This window comes from Coregonus clupeaformis, chromosome 19 (genome assembly GCF_020615455.1).
Source record: "Coregonus clupeaformis isolate EN_2021a chromosome 19, ASM2061545v1, whole genome shotgun sequence".
Classification (NCBI taxonomy): Eukaryota; Metazoa; Chordata; class Actinopteri; order Salmoniformes; family Salmonidae; genus Coregonus; species Coregonus clupeaformis.
In genome coordinates, this window is record NC_059210.1 from 53,938,822 (window position 1) to 53,960,592 (window position 21,771).

The 21,771-nt window shown below is 43.2% G+C and overlaps 1 protein-coding gene across 3 annotated transcripts in view; it reads left to right on the forward strand.

Moving 5' to 3' along the window:
- The window catches only part of LOC121532278 (SLIT-ROBO Rho GTPase-activating protein 1), a 158,804-nt gene that overhangs the window by 63,699 nt on the left and 73,334 nt on the right, over window positions 1-21,771 (forward strand). For all 3 annotated transcript variants that reach the window (XM_045205016.1, XM_041838124.2, XM_041838125.2), the window contains exon 2: window positions 2,121-2,316. In XM_045205016.1, coding sequence (XP_045060951.1) covers window positions 2,121-2,316 — 196 coding nt within the window. The remainder of the gene's footprint in view (window positions 1-2,120; window positions 2,317-21,771) is intronic.

Consider the following 21,771-nt stretch of genomic DNA (forward strand, 5'->3'; position numbering starts at 1 on the left):
AAGAATCTCAAATATAAAATATATTTTGATTTGTTTAACACTTTTTTGGTTACTACATGATTCCATATGTGTTATTTAATAGTTTTGATGTCTTCACTATTATTCTACAATGTAGAAAATAGTAAAAATAAAGGAAAAACCCTTGAATGAGTAGGTGTCAAGTTTTTACTGGTACTGTATGTAAATTAGATATTTCTGTATTTCAGTTTCAATACATTTGCAAAGATTTCTAAAACATGTTTTCACTTTTTCATTATGGGGTATTGTGTGTGTGTGTGTGTGTGTAGATGTAGTGTAGTCAATTTTTTTATTCAGGCTGTAACAACAAAATGTGGATTAAGTCAAGGGTTTTGAATACTTTCTGAAGGCATTGTATTAAATTGGAATATGGGCTGGTGTTGACTAGTAAGAATTACAGATTTCTGATCTGTCTGCTCTGTGTGGTTCTAAGATATCTACAGTGGGGGAAAAAAGTATTTAGTCAGCCACCAATCGTGCAAGTTCTCCCACTTTAAAAAGATGAGAGAGGCCTGTCATTTTCATCATAGGTACACGTCAACTATGACAGACAAATTGAGAATTTTTTTCTCCACAAAATCACATTGTAGGATTTTTTATGAATTTATTTGCAAATTATGGTGGAAAATAAGTATTTGGTCACCTACAAACAAGCAAGATTTCTGGCTCTCACAGACCTGTAACTTCTTCTTTAAGAGGCTCCTCTGTCCTCCACTCATTACCTGTATTAATGGCACCTGTTTGAACTTGTTATCAGTATAAAAGACACCTGTCCACAACCTCAGTCACACTCCAAACTCCACTATGGCCAAGACCAAAGAGCTGTCAAAGGACACCAGAAACAAAATTGTAGACCTGCACCAGGCTGGGAAGACTGAATCTGCAATAGGTAAGCAGCTTGGTTTGAAGAAATCAACTGTGGGAGCAATTATTAGGAAATGGAAGACATACAAGACCACTGATAATCTCCCTCGATCTGGGGCTCCACGCAAGATCTCACCCCGTGGGGTCAAAATGATCACAAGAACGGTGAGCAAAAATCCCAGAACCACACGGGGGGACCTAGTGAATGACCTGCAGAGCGCTGGGACCAAAGTAACAAAGCCTACCATCAGTAACACATTACGCCGCCAGGGACTCAAATCCTGCAGTGCCAGACGTGTCCCCCTGCTTAAGCCAGTACATGTCCAGGCCCGTCAGAAGTTTGCTAGAGTGCATTTGGATGATCCAGAAGAGGATTGGGAGAATGTCATATGGTCAGATGAAACCAAAATAGAACTTTTTGGTAAAAACTCAACTCGTCGCGTTTGGAGGACAAAGAATGCTGAGTTGCATCCAAAGAACACCATACCTACTGTGAAGCGTGGGGGTGGAAACATCATGCTTTGGGGCTGTTTTTCTGCAAAGGGACCAGGACGACTGATCCGTGTAAAGGAAAGAATGAATGGGGCCATGTATCGTGAGATTTTAAGTGAAATTTCCTTCCATCAGCAAGGGCATTGAAAATGAAACGTGGCTGGGTCTTTCAGCATGACAATGATCCCAAACACACCGCCCGGGCAACGAAGGAGTGGCTTCGTAAGAAGCATTTAAAGGTCCTGGAGTGGCCTAGCCAGTCTCCAGATCTCAACCCCATAGAAAATCTTTGGAGGGAGTTGAAAGTCCGTGTTGCCCAGCGACAGCCCCAAAACATCACTGCTCTAGAGGAGATCTGCATGGAGGAATGGGCCAAAATACCAGCAACAGTGTGTGAAAACTTACAGAAAACGTTTGACCTGTGTCATTACCAACAAAGGGTATATAACAAAGTATTGAGAAACTTTTGACTTTTGTTATTGACCAAATACTTATTTTCCACCATAATTTGCAAATAAATTCATAAAAAAATCCTACAATGTGATTTTCTATATATTTTTTTTCTCAATTTGTCTGTCATAGTTGACGTGTACCTATGATGAAAATTACAGGCCTCTCTCATCTTTTTAAGTGGGAGAACTTGCACAATTGGTGGCTGACTAAATACTTTTTTCCCCCACTGTACATACCTCTGACGTGTGGTTGTCTACATCCATCTGACTTGGTTGTGTCTGTCTGTGTCTCAGAGATCCGTGCCCAACTGGTGGAGCAGCAGAAATGCCTGGACCAGCAGACGGAGATGAGGGTCCAGCTCCTCCAGGACCTGCAGGACTTCTTCAGGAAGAAGTCGGAGATCGAGATGGAGTACTCCAGGAACCTGGAGAAACTGGCAGAGAGGTTCATGGCTAAGACTCGTAGCACCAAGGACCACCAGCAGTACAAGTGAGTACAAGTGTATCTAGGTCTTGTCTGTGTTTTTCTCTGTTCCTGGGTCTGTGTCGATCTCTATGCCTGACTTTGGGTCTGTGTACCTGGGTCTAGGTTTGAGCCTTTCTGTCAGTGTTTCTTCTGTACAAGTTAAGTCACTGCATGGAACACTGTCTCAGTCTGAAATATGCCTCTCTCAGGTTCAGTATTCATGAATACCTGTTGCATTAGGCAACCAAAATCAAAGTAATATTTGATTATATGTTCATGACTATCAATCTGGAAAATGCATTCAAATTTGAAAATGTTGACGCGGCGATTCAATACGTGTTTTTTATTTACAGTCTGTCTGGTCACACACACACACATATCAGCAGCGCTCAATGATTCATTTTCCTATTTATTTCTCATTATCAAACTGCATAAGACTTTTTATTGTCATGTCATTCTACTAATTTCCTCTCCTCCATTAGACGGCTGAAATCGATTTAGACGGGTGGGTTTTATTTCTCATTTTTTTCATACATTTTAAAATGTATGTGTTTCCGATATGAAGAAATGAACATTAATTATTGGAAGGCAATATCCTATGAAGGCAGGCTGTTACACCAGGGGCTCCAGCAATAAATATCCATATCCTCTATTTTTCCCCTCTGCATAATGTCCCTTTGTTCATCGGTACTTCCGATGGTTAGCAGGAGTAGCCCTATATTTAAAATACTTTCCCCCATCTTACCTCACAATTCACAAACTGTCACCCTCTCTGTCAATGCGCAGATGGTATTTCCAGCATAATGTGAATTATGGAAGTGGAGAAACTCCAATGAACGAACCGATACCTCCCAGAATGGGTATATAAATAAAATTGATATCAGATTCATGACTGCTCACTCTCCATTGGTGACCAGATCCAGAATATATGGAATGGTGAGAGGACCCCTATTTCTACATTCATTCTTGTGGAGAAAAACCTTGTCTATAGTGAGTTGGTCTCAGTCTGATGTAGTCTTTCACAAATGAAAACCTCAATGGCTCTACCAGCTGTGTGTGTGTGTGCAGGACTGGGAGACTGAGGAGAATCCGATGGCATGGATCGCTAGCTGTGGATTTCATCGCGTGATATAGAGTCTGGTCTGTTCATTCGTAGGGTAAACATTTGTCGAGCGGCATATTTCGGTGCTCTGTAAACGCCAGACGTTTGACTAACAGTGAATGCCCTGCAGTGAATGCCCTGTGGCCTATTTATTTTTTGTATAAACAAGGTTAATACAGAAGAGCTTATGTATTCTCCACATTCTCTAGGATGTTTTCTTTGGAACGACTTGTGTGAGGATTGAGAAAGTGCACTTCATCTGACTCTAAGCTTTCTGGCCTAATGTTAGTGCAGAGCCTCATCCTAGTTTGGGCTGGCTGTGTGTGTGTAATAAGATGGATTAGCTTTAAAAATGCACTCTTTAAATCATTGGCTAATTAGCTGGCATTTCCGCACTGGAGAGCAGTGAATACTGACAAGCTGCGTGCAGTTGGGCTGCTGAGTGCTGCTAACTGAGTTGAGCATTGTCACAGATTTTGAATGCAGTTTTTCCACATTTGACAGGGAGCCAAGTTATGTTCATTTAGTTTTTGTTGGTCAAATAATAAAAATCACCTGAGAAGTTGGAGAAGTCAAGTCTTTGTCAGGTAATGTAAGACTCTTTGTTTAGGTAGGACGCTTTGTACTATCCTTGATATCTGGCCTCTGTTTTCCTCCATGAGGAGCTGTGGTACATTTCAGTTTCCAGGACAAGGAATGTCTCGTCAGCCGTAGTTTTCTTCTCTATCGGGTCGCTTTCAGGAGTGAGATGAAGTGACTGTTTGTAAGCAAGTACACAATTTGTGCTACCTATGGGATTATTGCTACAGCACCTCAGTTGGTCCAGAAGCAATCTTGCCTGGGTACAGCTCCACAGCAGCGGTAGGCGGTAGTGATGGGGGGGAAAGATAGTTACATATTGCAATATTATTTTGGACGGTGTTATATCGATATTTTGACTCCAAGTATTGATTTAAAAAATGTTATTTTTGCTAGATAGCGTTAGCTAGCGCTAGTCGGCTGTACCTGTGCGAAAACACCAGCATTTTTCATCCTATAGTTTGTTCTCCATCTTCCTTTTTAAATAGTGAGCAAACATGTTTTCAGCACTTTTATTTTCATGACTGATCAAAACTAATTTTCTCATGCTCTCTCGTCTCTCTGCAGCAGACATGCACTGAGTGTAATAAACATTAGGAACACCTGCTCTTTCCATGACATAGACTGACCAGGTAAATCCAGGTGAAAGCTATGATCCCTTATTGATGTCACTTGTTAAATCCACTTCAATCAGTGTAGATGAAGGGGAGGAGACCGGTTAAAGAAGGATTTTTAAGCCTTGAGACAATTGAGACATGGATTGTATATGTGTGTCGTTCAGAGGGTGAATGTGAAAGACAAAAGATTTAAGTGCCTTTTGAACGTGGTATGGTAGTAGGTGCCAGGCGCACCGGTTTGTGTCAAGAACTACAACACTGCTGGGTTAATTATGGATGCTGACATAGCTATGGGCTGGTTCAGTCAAATTGTTGTCACATCTTGTGACAAATATAGTTAATATATTTTATGATATATACAGTACCAGTCAGAAGTTTGGACACCTACTCATTCAAGGGTTTTTCTTTATTTTTTTTACTATTTTCTACATTGTAAAACAAATCAAAATATATTTTATATTTGAGATTCTTCAAATAGCCACCCTGACCGCTTTGCACATTCTTGGCATTCTCTCAACCAGCATCATGAGGTAATCACCTGGAATGCATTTCAATTAACAGGTGTGCCTTCTTAAAAGTTAATTTGTGGAATTTCTTTCCTCCTTAATGCGTTTGAGCCAATTAGTTGTGTTGTGACAAGGTAGGGGGGTATACAGAAGATAGCCCTATTTGGTAAAATACCAAGTTCATATTATGGCAAGAACAGCTCAAATAAGCAAAGAGAAACGACAGTCCATCATTACTTTAAGACATGAAGGTCAGTCAATATGGAACATTTTAAGAACTTTGCACGTTTCTTCAAGTGCAGTCGCAAAAAACATCAAGCGCTATGATGAAACTGGCACTCGTGAGGACCGCCACAGGAGTGGAAGATCCAGAGTTACCTCTGCTGCAGAGGATAAGTTCATTCGAGTTACCAGCCTCAGAAATTGCAGCCCAAATAAATGCTTCACAGAGTTCAAGTAACAGACACATCTCAACATCAACTGTTCAGAGGACTGTGTGAATCAGGCCTTCATGGTCAAATTGCTGCAAATAAACCACTACTGAAGGACACCAATAAGAAGAAGAGACTTGCTTGGGCCAAGAAACACGAGCGATGGACATTAGACCGGTGGAAATTTGTCCTTTGGTCTTGAATCCAAATTGGAGATTTTTGGTTCCAACCGTCGTGTCTTTGTGAGACGCAGTGTGGGTGAACGGATGATCTCCGCATGTATATTTCCCACCATAAAGCATGGAGGAGGAGGTGTTATGGTGTGGGGGTGCTTTGTTGGTGACAGTGTCTAATTTATTTAGAATTCAAGGCACACTTAACCAGCATGGCTACCACAACATTCTGCAGCGATATCCCATCTGGTTTGGGCTTAGTGGGACTATATATTTTTTTTTTCAACAGGACAATGACCCAACACACCTCCAGGCTATGTAAGGGCTATTTTACCAAGAAGGAGATTGACGGAGTGCTGCATCAGATGACCTGGCCTCCACAATCCCACGACCTCAGCCAAATTGAGATGTTTGGGATAAGTCAGACCGCAGACTGAAGGAAAAGCACCCAACAAGTGCTCAGCATATGTGGGAACTCCTTCAAGACTGTTGGAAAAGCATTCCAGGTTAAGCTGGTTGAGAGAATGCCAAGAGTGTGCAAAGCTGTCATCAAGGCAAAGGGTGGCTATTTGAAGAATCTCAAATATAAAATATACTTTGATTTGTTTAACACTTTTTTTGGTTACTACATGATTCCAAATGTGTTAATAGTTTTGATGTCTTCACTATTATTCTGCAATGTAGAAAATAGTAAAAATAAAGAAAAAACATTTGAATGTGTAGGTGTTCTAAAACTTTTGACTGTGTGTGTGTATATAGTTGAAGTCGGAAGTTTGCATACACTTAGGTTGGAGTCATTAAAACTCGTTTTTCAACCACTCCACAAATTTCTTGTTAACAAACTATAGTTTTGGCAAGTCGGTTAGGACATCTACTTTGTGCATGACACACGTAATTTTTTCAACAATTGTTTACAGACAGATTATTTCACTGTCTGTAAACAGAATCACAATCCCAGTGGGTCAGAAGTTTACATACACTAAATTGACTGTGCCTTTAAAAAGCTTGGAAAATTCCAGAAAATGATGTCATGGCTTTAGAAGGTTCTGATAGGCTAATTTACATAATTTGAGTCAATTGGAGGTGTACCTGTGGATGTATTTCAAGTTCTACCTTCAAACTCAGTGCCTCTTTGCTTGACATCATGGGAAAATCAAAATAAATCAGCCAAGACCTCAGAAAAATAATTGTAGACCTCCACAAGTCTGGTTCATCCTTGGGAGCAATTTCCAAACGCCTGAAGGTACCACATTCATCTGTACAAACAATAGTACGCAAGTATAAACACCATGGGACCACGCAGCCATCATACCGCTCAGGAAGGAGACGCGTTCATTCTCCTAGAGATGAACGTACTTTGGTGCGAAAAGTGCAAATCAATCCCAGAACAACAGCAAAGGACCTTGTGAAGATGCTGGAGGAAACAGGTACAACAGTATAATATCCACAGTAAAACAAGTCCTATATCGACATAACCTGAAAGGCCGCTCAGCAATGAAGAAGCCACTGCTCCAAAACCGCCATAAAAAAAACCAGACTACGGTTTGCAACTGCACATGGGGACAAAGATCGTACTTTTTGTAGAAATGTCCTCTGGTCTGATGAAACAAAAATAGAACTGTTTGGCCATAATGACCATCGTTATGTTTGGTGGAAAAAGGGGGGACTTGCAAGAAGAACACCATCCCAACCATGAAGCACAGGGGTGGCAGCATCATGCTGTGGGGGTGCTTTGCTGCAGGATGGACTGGTACACTTCACAAAATGGATGGCATCATGAGGAAGGAAAATGATGTGGATATATTGAAGCAACATCTCAAGACATCAGTCAGGAAGTTAAAGCTTGATCGCAAATGGGTTTTCCAAATGGACAATGACCCCAAGCATACTTCCAAATTTGTGGCAAAATGGCTTAAGGACAACAAAGTCAAGGTATTGGAGTGGCCATCACAAAGCCCTGACCTCAATCCTATAGGAAATGTGTGGGCAGAACTGAATAAGTGTGTGCGAGCAAGGAGGCCTACAAACCTGACTCAGTTACACCAGCTCTGTCAGGAGGAATGGGCCAAAATTCACCCAACTTATTGTGGGAAGCTTGTGGAAGGCTACCCGAAATGTTTGACCCAAGTTAAACAATTTAAAGGCAATGATACCAAATACAAATTGAGTGTATGTAAACTTTAGACCCATTGGGAATGTGATGAAAGAAATAAAAGCTGAAATAAATAATTTTCTCTACTATTATTCTGACATTTCACATTCTTAACATAAAGTGGTCATCCTAACTGACCTAAGACAGGGAATTTTTACTAGGATTAAATGTCAGGAATTGTGAAAAACTGAGTTTAAATGTATTTGGCTAAGGTGTCACCACCTTCCGGAGACATTTGAAACCCCACCTCTTTAAGGAATACCTGGGATAGGATAAAGTAATCCTCCTACCCCCCCCCTAAAAAAAAAAAAGGGGGCTAACCCACTGGCTATAGGGTGAATGCACCAATTTGTAAGTCGCTCTGGATAAGCGCGTCTGCTAAATGACGTAAATGTGTATGTAACTTCCGACTTCAACTTTTCTAGTCCAAAGTTTGGACACACCTACTCATTCAGGGTTTTTCTTTATTTTTACTATTTTCTACATTGTCCCACAGTTGACAGTGCATGTCAGAGCAAAAACCAAGCCATGAGGTCGAATGAATTGTCCGTAGAGCTCAGAAACAGGATTGTGTCGAGGCACAGATCTGGGGAAGGGTACCAAAAACGTTCTGCAGCATTGAAGGTCCCCAAGAACACAGTGGCCTCCATCGTTCTTAAATGGAAGAAGTTTGGAACCACCAAGACTCTTCCTAGAGCTGGCCGCCCGGGAGAGAATGGCCTTGGTCAGGGTGGTGACCAAGAACCTGATGGTCACTCTTGCTCCAGAGTTCCTCTGTGGAGATAGGAGAACCTTCCAGAAGGACAACCATCTCTGCATCACTCCACCAATCAGGCCTTTATAGTAGTGTGGCACCTAAAGGACTTTCCGACCATGAGAAAAAGATTATCTGGTCTGATGAAACCAAGATTTAACTCTTTTTGGCCTGAACGCCAAGCTTCACGTCTGGAGGAAACCAGGCACCGCTCATCACCTGGCCAATACCATCCCTACGGTGAAGCATGGTGGTGGCAGCATCTTGCTGTGGGGATGTTTTTCAGCGGCAGGGACTGGGAGACTAGTCAGGATCGAGGGGAAAAATGTACGGAGCAAAGTACAGGGAGATCCTTGATGAAAATCTGCTCCAGGACCTCAGACTATGGTGCAGGTTCACCTTTCAACAGGACAACGACCCTAAGCACACAGCCAAGACAACACAGGAATGGCTTTGGGACAAGTCTCTGAATGTCCTTGAGTGGCCCAGCCAAAGCCCAGACTTGAACCCGATCAAACATCTCTGGAGAGACCTGAAAATAGCTGTGCAGTGACGCTCCACATTCAGCCTGACCGAGCTTGAGAGGATCTGCAGAGACGAATGGGAGAAACTCCCCAAATACAGGTGTGCCAAGCTTGTAGCGTCATACCCAAGAAGACTCAAGGCTGTAATCTCTTCCAAAGGTGCTTCAACAAAGTACTGAGTAAAGAGTCAGAATACTTATGTAAATGTGATATTTCCGTTGTTAATTTTTATAAATTTGCACAAAATTCTAAAAACCTGTTTGCTTTGTCATTATGGGGTATTGTGTGTAGCTTGATGAGGGGAAAAAAACAATAATCAATTATTATTATCAATTTTAGAATAAGGCTGTAATGTAACAAAGTGGAAAAGGTCAAGGGGTCTGAATACTTTCCGGATGCACTGTATATACACACACACACAATATATATTAGTTAATGAGATCTGATCATATGCATAGTTGATCAACCCTGGTCATTAGAAATGTCATGAACAACATGCAGAGGTAATATTGTGTGTGCGGGAGTTGTCTTTGCTACAATGAAGTCGACCCTGATCATTGCAATAATAAAACCATTGGGACAGTGTTGTCGATCCTCTAGCACCTCCTCTTTTTGCTCCACTCTTTTGGGATCCAAACGGACTGTTTTCCTGTGTGGACAGTACTCTCTCCTCGTTGCTCCCCTCCAGAGCAGACAGCCACCCTGAGCATATAAGGCTCCAGCTGGGTCAGCAGCTCTTTTGTCCACTTCTCTCATTTCCTCCCAGAATGCAGTGGGAGAGAGCAACAACGGCCCCCACAGCGGAGTGGCCAGAGCCCCGTCCCAGGGAGTGACAGTCAGTGAATGAACACATTAAACACACACACACACACTATGCAGTACTGTTTGTTTAGGGAGTGTCAGAGGGATGGAAGGGGGATGGGTATAATTGAATTATTTATAAAGCCAAAGCCACACATGAGAGAGAGATTAACTTGAATAGACCAGATTTCTTTCCCCCATCAAATAAAGCCAATCGGTTAAAGAGACTTCCCGTTTTGTGTCTCATAGGATTTAAATTACCTTTAATTTGTGGTGATATGATACAGATATACACTAAATACTCCCAATTTCAAATAGTAGCTGTCCACCTTTGTAAATGCCACTTGCAATTGTAATACACTAATATAATATACCATTTAGCAGACATTTTTATCCAAAACGACTTACAATCATGCATGCATACATTTTTCGTATGGGTGGCCCCAGCATGAATCTGGGCTGAATGAAACCGACAATACTGGTGTTGGAAGTGCCATGCTTGACCAACTAAGCCACAGAGGACCAATTGTCTACTGTAGCAGCTGATATTATAGCCTCACTCACCAGGCAAATAATTAGACTACTAACTATAACAGTTTGCAATCCACCCAGAGAGAGACTGCCATTAAAGCTAGTGAGGTGGCTTATTAATGAAAAAGTATTATCGTAGAGGAAGTAAAGGGCTTTGCTATTTCAGATAAGGCCTCTGCTGCTGTGTAAAGACACTGCATAGTATGTCACTGCTGTATGAAGGGACATATAGTTTTATATGGTTATAATGGCTTTTCAATGGCGTTGGAGCAGTCAGGACAGTTACTTTCCCCTGCACACACATGCACATGTAGTCCATGCACATGTGGTCCTCTGTAGCTCAATTGGTAGAGCATGGCGCTTGTAACGCCAGGGTAGTGGGTTCCATCCCTGGGACCACCCATACGTAAAACATGTATGCGCACATGACTGTAAGTCGCTTTGGATAAAAGCGTCTGCTAAATGGCATATTATTATTATATTATGCACCTACGCACGCCCACACGCGTAAGCACACACACAAACTGTTAATGAGATTCCTCTCGCTCGCTCTCTCCCTCTTTCTCTCTCTCGCTCATCTCCTCCAAGGACGGTAGTTAACTCTCCCTCGTTTCTACCTGTGTCGTCCTCTCAATGGTTTAACCTAATTCCTGCATTGGGGGGAAATTATGACGTTGAGAGAGTTTCCTGTCATTATGTAGGCTAGCTAGCAGAGTCCCAGAGGTCACTGTGCTGCCATGGCCCTCGTCACCTCCCTACACCACACACACACGTAAGCACACACACGTAAGCACACTAGGGCTGATCCCATTTAGTCAAATGGTCGATTGTTTGGTCGATAGGCTGTTGGTCGACCAAGATTTCTTTAGTCGAGCAGACACCTGTCTGATTTGCGCCTGTCTGAGTGGACTAATCCATTGTGGAGTCCACAGGGATGGCACAGTCCATCACTCTAAGACGTGATACTGAAATTGTATATGGTTATATTATGTAAAAATAATGGTGCAACACTGATAAATATAAAATTATTTTATAACATGCGCTTTCTCCCTCGTTGGATACAGACACTGTCCGCGGTTCTGAAACAATCTTCAGTGCGCCGTAGAATTAGCGCCTTTCCCTATGTTGCTATGTGCATAATGGCAAAGTTAACCAGCATATTGGGATTGAGAGCAATGCGGCAGAGGCAGTAGCAGAGACGAGGAAACAGCCCTTGCCTTAGCCTAATTGTCTAAGAAAATTGAGAGGAAACCCCTGAATTAGGTCTATAATCAATAGCCTAGGGCTGGGCGTATGGCCAAAATATCATATCACGGTATTTAAATAAAAAAATAGACGGCATGACAGTGTTTTAATACCGGTGTATCATAAAATACGGTATACCGCCCAGCCCTACAATAGCCTAACTGTTAAATGTGCCTGTCTTTATAAATCATCCATATACAGTACAGTATATCTACAGAAATAAGACAGATCTTGCTTCTGTTGCCTGTTTGAGTGTTTGTTTAATAGCCTACTGATTCTGTGAGCGCCAAGCCTCATACAACACCAAAATGTCGGATAAAGAAATTCCACAGATTCGGCTGTTTTAGAATCTTTGCTATGCTGTAATAAAGGCTTTACAATTTTTTCCCGTTAGAACAGACTGGTATTACTTATAATTTATTTAGTGTTTACACCGTTCTAAACAGGCAGAAAAATAATATTGTAATCTAACCGCACCTGTTTGTCACACACAATATGCACGCAGCGCTCGCTCCTATACCCTCCTTTTTCTTAATCTCCTTATTGTTATTATGAGTCATGTCGTTATCATTAGTAGGCTTTGTATAGTAGCCTTGTATAACCACCACCGAGCTGTAGGCCTAAGAGTGCATCCTGTTTAGTCTTAATACCGTAACTTATTTAGGCCTATATTTCAATATATAGGCTACTGTATCAGTCAATCAATCATTCATTCGTTCATGCTATCACACAGCATACGAGACATTAATGCTTTGAAATGCAATTAAGCATTTTAGTTTTAAAATTAAATAACAAAGCTTTGAGCTTTGAATAATTAGCCTAAACAATAATAAACCGCAATTCACGAATGCATGCAACTGTTTTTAGTATGCTGTAATAAAGGCTTTGTATATCTTTTTTTGTTGTTAGAACAGACTCTCTGGTACACTTATTTAGTGTTGTTTACACTTCCAAATGGTCAGAAAAAATTATATTGTAATCTAACGGCAACTCTTTGGCACACATAATACTCACTTGCAATACAATGCTTGCTCCTATACCCTCCTTTTTCTTGCTCCTATACCCTCCTTTTTCTTGATCTCCAGTAGTTTCCACAACTAAGTCAAATGTCTTCCACAGATCTGACTTCCCCTTTCCCTCCTGAGCAACCAGTAAACATTCACGTCCTCTGCATCCATTTTGCTGTCACGTGTTACAAGTTTGTTATAACCAATTTATTGATGTGATTATGATAGGCTATAGGTCAGGCCCTTTTTGTCACATGCATGCGGTGTTTCACGTAAAGAGAGCAAGGGTTGAGGGAATAGGAAATGTTTTTTCCAAAAACAAATTAGGATTTCGGTAACAGAACTTTTCAGTCAGAAGTAAGAAACTAAATGGCTGAAATGATGTTGCAGCTTCAGCACGGACAGCGAAATAAACACTTGCTGTGCTGTGGTGCCTTTTCGCTGCAGTAGGGAGGAGAGTGAGACCACCTGCACCAGTCACACAGGCACTCGCTGTCATTTGTATGTCTTCGTTATTTAGTCTAACGGTGTGCTTAAAGTATCAGACAAGCTCAGTGCATATGTAGTTGATTTTATTCAAAGACATACGGTGTGTCTGTCTATACATGGAAAAATAAGTTTAAACATTTCGACCAATCGATTGGTCGAAAGAACAGGACGAGACTCGGTCGACCAAGATTTTTTTAGTCGGGGACAGCCCTAAAACACGCACGCTCGCACATAATAATATAATTATAATATGCCATTTAGCAGACGCTTTTATCCAAAGCGACTTACAGTCATGTGCGCATACATTTTATTTTATTTTTTACACGTATGGGTGGTCCCGGGGATCGAACCCACTACCCTGGCGTTACAAGTGCCATGCTCTACCAATTGAGCTACAGAGGACCACATGCATGCATGCACGCACGCCTACCTCAATGGCCTGTCATTTGGTCCAGCAGTATGTCTCAATAGCCAGCACACAACCCCACTATTAGGCCATTGATTTATTTCAACAGTTACTGTTCATTCAATGGCTCCCCGTAGTGTTTCCATCTACACTAGTTACACATTTGGAATAATGACCCTGTTTGTTCCCAAAGCCTATCCTCCATTCACTCTGACTTTTCGGGGACTGTAATTGTAAGTTCCTGTCCGTTCTTCATTACAGCCATTATGCGCAACAAAGCGTGTGATGAAAGAAGGCTACGGTGGTGACTCATCCTTTCAGCCCTCTCTTTTCAGGTTGCATCCCAAATTGCACCCTATTCCCAATCCCTATATAGTACACTATTGTTAACTAGGGGCCCATATGACTCTGGTCAAAAGTAGTGCGCTATAAATAGGGAATAGGGTGCCATTTGGGACGCAAGCACTGTCTGTATTCAGGAACTTGCCTGCGTGTTCTGGCGAATCGGGTCAGTCCATTCACAGCGCCCGGGCCTCGCTCTATGCTGTTCTCTACACTGAGGTGAGCCAGAGTGAGTGGAGTGGGTCGGATGGATGGACACACACTGTAGTGCACCCCTCTCTCAGCAGAGCCCAGCCAATAGTGGACCGGGATATTAAAAGGCCCAGTGATCTAATTATCTAACCCGCGGTCACAGCTGATGTCCCATGACCAAGCTCATTACAGTAGAGACCGGCTAATCACATACTCAGGTGTGTACACACACACACACACACACACACACACACACACACACACACACAGTAGATGCACATGCACACACACATTTCACACAAACACTCACTTTCTGGTAGCCCTCGCCCTCCCATACATACTAGGCTAAACAAACACACACTCGCACACACAGGCAGGAACAGAAGATAAATGAAAGAATGGCACTCCACTGAAACATAAGAATAAAAATATTTACGGGAACTGCAGTCTTGACAGTGTGTGTTTGATGCTGTCCAGCAACTCTGCCATAAGTCTTCCATTGCCATAACTGTGTGTTTCTTCCTGGTAACTTCCCTGCCAATGCCATGCTCTGTACATGTTGCCCCCATGCGTCACTTATGCTTTTAGCTAAATTTGATTATTCCTTTTATGAAAAATGGCCTTGCGTTTGGCAGTCACCAGGATGTTTTTCATTTCCTGTCCTTTGTCACATGCACTATATTTCCTGTTTTCCAAACGTCCCAGAGTTCTGAGAGAGCGAGCGAGACGGAATGTTTCAGCTCTGTGGTCCGGGATGTTTTGTCCGCTTCCAGCAGCTATCATCAAAGAGTTATGTAGTTCAGGGATACAGCATTGGTCGTGGGCCAGGGCGAGGGTACAGAGTTTCACCTGTTGCGTTGACAAGTGCGGGTGTACTGCCTGTCTTTGCTGACTGACCTTCGGGGTGGAGCCCTTCCAGAGTTCCAAAGGAGAGCTTCCATATGGTTCCTGCCAGCTGGCCCTAAGGCCTCAGGACCTGGCCTCTCTTCTGGCCTCCTTCCTCCCTTCGGCTAACTGCTCTGCTCCACAGCAGGAGGAATGTTTTAGATTAAACTGAGGAATTCAGCCTGCTGCATGCCGCTGCTTAAGCACACCCATGTCTCACTCGCTGTCGCTTTCTCTCTCGCTCTCTTTCTCTCTCTTTCCCTCTTTCTTTTCCTCTTTCCTTCTCTTTCTGACTCGTCTCTTGTAATGTGCTATTCCAAAACTTTACTATGTGTAAAGTAACTTCTCTAGCAAATTATCTAACAAGGAAGTCTCTAGTCTCCTAAGTTTACTTAAGCTTGTGGCGGGCTCTCTCCCCTGTTGCGAGAAGTCAGATCGGCTCAGAACATCGCTCCAGCTATGCCCCAGAAATGTCGTTGATACACACTCTCCAACCCAACTCCCCCACAGGTGCACTGCGCAGTGTGCACCCGGTGCTGCTATATAGTACATGTTATTATATAGGGCACTCATCGCCTGGGGAGGGCTGTGGAAGAAGCATCCCTACTAGCTAATGCTTTTTGTGATGGGGCCTGATCCACTTTAAGAAGTCGAAACATCTCGCTAGGTGAGTGTTGAGCAGACAGGACAGAGCTGTCAGGGAACTGAGACCTTGATCTCCAAGCACACATTCACTTTTCAACATAGTGTGATCATCACGTCACTTCCTGTTGAACGAGGGAGAGCTTGGTTTGTTGTTTTGGAAAGTTTGTTGTTTTGAAAGTCTATTGAAAAAGTTTAGTTACTAGCAAGCTACCTTTTTGAGTTTGGATACCGCGATGCGGTTGGCATCAGTTGCTGGGACCGCTACTATCTGTCCAGTGATCCTGCCGACCAAGGCTGGGTCTGAGGAGCTGCTTGGCGTAGCAGCCTATCAAGCTAGTGGGGTTTTCTTGAGGGCTTGAACGCAGCACGCGACAAGGTTAGCCATTGTGGCTGGGACCGCGGATTGTCCCGGGCTTGTGGCTGTCTAGATCCCTGCTGTTTTGTTGTTGTTTCAAATCAAATTGTATTTGTCACATGCCCTGAATACAACAGATGTAGACCTTACCGTGAAATGCTTACTTACAAGCCCTTAACCAACAATGCCGTTTTTGTTGTTGTTGAAGTAAGCAAATATTAGCAGAACAAAGTAAAATAAAATAAAAGGTACACAAAATACCAATAACGAGTATACGGTATATACAGGGGTTACCGAGTCAATGTGCGGGGGTACAGGTTAGTCAAGGTAATATGTACATGTAGGTAGGGGTGAAGTGACTATGCATAGATAATAAACAGCGAGTAGCAGCAGCGTAAAAAAGGTGGTCAATGCTGTCCGGGTAGCCATTTGATTAACTGTTTAGCAGTCTAATGGCTTGGGGGTAGAAGCTGTTAAGGAGCCTTTTGGACCTAGACTTGGTGCTCCGCTACCGCTTGCCATGCGGTAGCAGAGAGAACCGTTTATGACTAGGGTGGCTGGAGTCTTTGACCATTTTTAGGGCCTTCCTCTGACACCGCCTAGTATAGAGGTCCTGGATGGCAGGAAGCTTTGCCCTAGTGATGTACTGGGCTGTACGCACTAACCTCTGTAGCGCATTGCGGTCAGATGCCGAGCAGTTGCCATACCAGGCGGTGATGCAAACAGTCCAAATGCTCTCGATGGTGCAGCTGTATAACTTTTTGAGGATCTGAGGACCTATGCCAAATCTTTTCAGTCGCCTGAGGGGGAATAGGCGTTGTTGTGCCCTCTTCACGACTAACCTACGTTACTACCATGACAAAGACCAAAGCCGGCAGGAGTACCGTTGAGGACAGTGGGGTCTCTATCACAGGTGAAAAATCTTTTAAATGACAAAAGCTGTGGGCCAGAAGAGGAAAGAACTTATCCCAGCCATGAAAGCTGCCAGACCGCGTGGAGACATTGCTTACATCCGCTTTGACAGCCTCATTGTCGACCCTCCCTCCCAAAAGCCTGGAAGGGATGAGAGAGCCAAGCCTATAGGTTTGCAGCGTCAACCCTGCAGCACACACACTTACACACACCAACTGATTTTAAGAAAGAATACCAAAAAAACATGTATTATAAGAAATAAAAGTAACAAATAATTAAAGAGCAGCAGTAGCTTAGTGGTTAAGAGCGTTGTGCCAGTAACCGAAAGGTCGCTGGTTCTAATTCCAGAGCCGACTAGGTAAAAAATATGTCGGTGCCCTTGAGCAAGGCACTTAACCCTAGTCTGCTAAATGACTAATTCTTTAATTATTAAAATAACAATAGCGAGGCTATAAACGGGGTACCGGTACCGAGCCAATGTGCGGGGGCACCGGTTAGTCAAGGTAATTGAGGTAATATGTACATGTAGGTAGAGATATTCAAGTCTATGCATAGGTTTCTGGGATAATGGTGTTGATGTGAGACATGACCAGCCTTTCAAAGCACTTCATGGCTACCAACGTGAGTGCTACGGGTCGGTAGTCATTTAGGCAGGTTACCTTAGTGTTCTTGTGCACAGGGACTATGGTGGTCTGCTTGAAACATGTTGGTATTATAGACTCAGACAGGGAGAGTTTGAAAATGTCAGTGAAGACACTTGCCAGTTGGTCAGCACATGCTCGGAGTACACATCCTGGTAATCCGTCTGGACCTGCGGCCTTGTGAATGTTGACCTGTTTAAAGGTCTTACTCACATCGGCTACAGAGAGCGTGATCACACAGTCGTCCAGAACAGCTGATGCTCTCATGCATGTTTCAGTGTTACTTGCCTTGAAGCGAGCATAGAAGTAATTTAGCTCGTCTGGTAGGCTCGTGTCACTGGGCAATTCGCGGCTGTGCTTCCCTTTTGTAGTCTGTAATAGTTTGCAAGCCCTGCCACATCCGACAAGCGTCGGAGCCAGTGTAGTACGATTCGATCTCAGTCCTGTATTGACGCTTTGCCTGTTTGATGGTTCGTCGAAGGGCATAGTGGGATTTCTTATAAGCTTCCGAGTTAGAGTCCCGCTCCTTGAAAGCGGCAGCTCTACCCTTTAGCTCAGTGCGGATGTTGCCTGTAATCCATGCCTTCCGGTTGGGGTATGTATGTACAGTCACTGTGGGGACGACGTCATCGATTTACTTATTGATGAAGCCATGACTGATGTGGTGTACTCCTCAATGCCATCGGAAGAATCCCGGAACATATTCCAGTCTGTGCTAGCAAAACAGTCCTGTAGCTTAGCATCTGCTTCAACTGACCACTTTTTTATTGACAGAGTCACTGGTGCTTCCTGCTTTAGTTTTTGCTTGTAAGCAGGAATCAGGAGGATAGAATTATGTTCAGATTTGCCAAATGGAGGGCGAGGGAGAGCTTTGTATGCGTCTCTGTGTGTGGAGTAAAGGTGGTCTAGAGTTTTTTTTCCCCTCTGGTTGCACATTTAACATGCTGGTAGAAATGAGGTAAAATGGATTTCAGTTTCCCTGTGTTAAAGTCCCCGGCCACTAGGAGCGCCGCCTCTGGATGAGTGTTTTCCTGTTTGTTTATGGCCATATACAGTTCATTGAGTGCGGTCTTAGTACCAGCATCGGTTTGTGGTGGTAAATAGACCGCTACGAAGAATATAGATGAAAACTCTCTTGGTAGATAGTGTTGTGTACAGCTTATGATGAGATGCTCTACCTCAGGTGAGCAAAACCTCAAGACTTCCTTAGATATCATGCACCAGCTGTTGTTTACAGATACAGTGGGGAGAACAAGTATTTCATACACTGCCAATTTTGCAGGTTTTCCTACTTACGAAGCATGTAGAGGTCTGTAATTTTTATCATAGGTACACTTCAACTGTGAGAGACGGAATCTAAAACAAAAATCCAGAAAATCACATTGTATGATTTTTAAGTAATTCATTTGCATTTTATTGCATGACATAAGTATTTGATACATCAGAAAAGCTGAATTTAATATTTGGTACAGAAACCTTTGTTTGCTATTACAGAGATCATACGTTTCCTGTAGGTCTTGACCAGGTTTGCACACACTGCAGCAGGGATTTTGGCCCACTCCTCCATACAGACCTTCTCCAGATCCTTCAGGTTTCGGGGCTGTCGCTGGGCAATACGGACTTTCAGTCCCTCCAAAGATTTTCTATTGGGTTCAGGTCTGGAGACTGGCTAGGCCACTCCAGGACCTTGAGATGCTTCTTACGGAGCCACTCCTTAGTTGCCCTGGCTGTGTGTTTCGGGTCGTTGTCATGCTGGAAGACCCAGCCACGACCCCATCTTCAATGCTCTTACTGAGGGAAGGAGGTTGTTGGCCAAGATCTCGCGATACATGGCCCCATCCATCCTCCCCTCAATACGGTGCAGTCGTCCTGTCCCCTTTGCAGAAAAAGCATCCCCAAAGAATGACGTTTCCACCTCCATGCTTCACGGTTGGGATGGTGTTCTTGGGGTTGTACTCATCCTTCTTCTTCCTCCAAACACGGCGAGTGGAGTTTAGACCAAAAAGCTCTATTTTTGTCTCATCAGACCACATGACCTTCTCCCATTCCTCCTCTGGATCATCCAGATGGTCATTGGCAAACTTCAGACGGGCCTGGACATGCACTGGCTTGAGCAGGGGGACCTTGCGTGCGCTGCAGGATTTTAATCCATGATGGCGTAGTGTGTTACTAATGGTTTTCTTTGAGACTGTGGTCCCAGCTCTCTTCAGGTCATTGACCAGGTCCTGCCGTGTAGGTCTGGGCTGATCCCTCACCGTGTAGGTCTGGGCTGATCCCTCAGTGTGTGCAAACCTGGTCAAGACCTACAGGAAACGTATGATCTCTGTAATAGCAAACAAAGGTTTCTGTACCAAATATTAAATTCAGCTTTTCTGATGTATCAAATACTTATGTCATGCAATAAAATGCAAATAAATTACTTAAAAATCATACAATGTAATTTTCTGGATTTTTGTTTTAGATTCCGTCTCTCACAGTTGATGTGTACCTATGATACAAATTACAGACCTCTACATGCTTTGTAAGTAGGAAAACCTGAAAAATCGTCAGTGTATCAAATACTTGTTCTCCCCACTGTATATATAGACCGCCACCTCTTGTCTTACCAGAGGCTGCTGTTCTATCCTGCCGATACAGTGTATAATCTGGCAGCTGTGTGTTATTCATGTCATCGTTCAGCCACGACTCGGTGAAACATAAGATATTACAGTTTTTAATGTCCCGTTGGTAGGATATACAGTGGGGAAAAAAAGTATTTAGTCAGCCACCAATTGTGCAAGTTCTCCCACTTAAAAAGATGAGAGAGGCCTGTAATTTTCATCATAGGTTACGCGTCAACTATGACAGACAAATTGAGAAAAAAAATCCAGAAAATCAGATTGTATGATTTTTAATGAATTTATTTGCAAATTATGGTGGAAAATAAGTATTTGGTCACCTACAAACAAGCAAGATTTCTGGCTCTCACAGACCTGTAACTTCTTCTTTAAGAGCCTCTGTCCTCCATTCGTTAGCTGATTAATGGCAACTGTTTGAACTTGTTATCAGTATAAAAGACACCTGTCCACAACCTCAAACAGTCACACTCCAACCCCCAATGGCCAAGACCAAAGAGCTGTCAAAGGACACCAAAACAAAATTGTAGACCTGCACCAGGCTGGGAAGACTGAATCTGCAATAGGTAAGCAGCTTGGTTTGAAGGAAATCAACTGTGGGAACAATTATTGGGAAATGGAAGACACAAGACCACTGATAATCTCCCTCGATCTGGGGCTCCACGCAAGATCTCACCCTGTGGGGTCAAAATGATCACAAGAACGGTGAGCAAAAATCCCAGAACCACACGGGGGACCTAGTGAATGACCTGCAGAGAGCTGGGACCAAAGTAACAAAGCCTACCATCAGTAACACACACGCCCGCCAGGACTCAAATCCTGCAGTGCGAGACGTGTCCCCCTGCTTAAGCCAGTACATGTCCAGGCCGGTCGGAAGTGCATTTGGATGATCCAGAAGAGGATTGGGAGAATGTCATATGGTCAGATGAAACCAAAATATAACTTTTTTGGTAAAAACTCAACTCGTCATGTTTGGAGGACAAAGAATGCTGAGTTGCATCCAAAGAACACCATACCTACTGTGAAGCATGGGGTTGGAAACATCATGCTTTGGGGCTGTTCTTTTCTGCAAAGGGACAGGACGAATGATCCGTATAAAGGAAAGAATGAATGGGGCCATGTATCGATGAGATTTGGAGTGAAACCCTCCTTCCATCAGCAAGGGCATTGAAGATGAAACGTGGCTGGGTCTTTCAGCATGACAATGATCCCAAACACACCGCCCGGGCAACGAGGTGGCTTCGTGAAGAAGCATTTCAAGGTCCTGGAGTGGCCTAGCCAGTCTCCAGATCTCAACCCCATAGAAAAGGAGGGAGTTGAAAGTCTGTGTTGCCCAGCGACAGCCCCAAAACATCACTGCTCTAGAGGAGATCTGCATGGAGGAATGGGCCAAAATACCAGCAACAGTGTGTGAAAACCTTGTGAAGACTTACAGAAAACGTTTGACCTGTGTCCATTCCAACAAAGGGTATATAACAAAGTATTGAGACACTTTTGTTATTGACCAAATAATTATTTTCCACCATCATATGCCAATAAATTCATTAAAAATCCTACAATGTGATTTTCTGGATT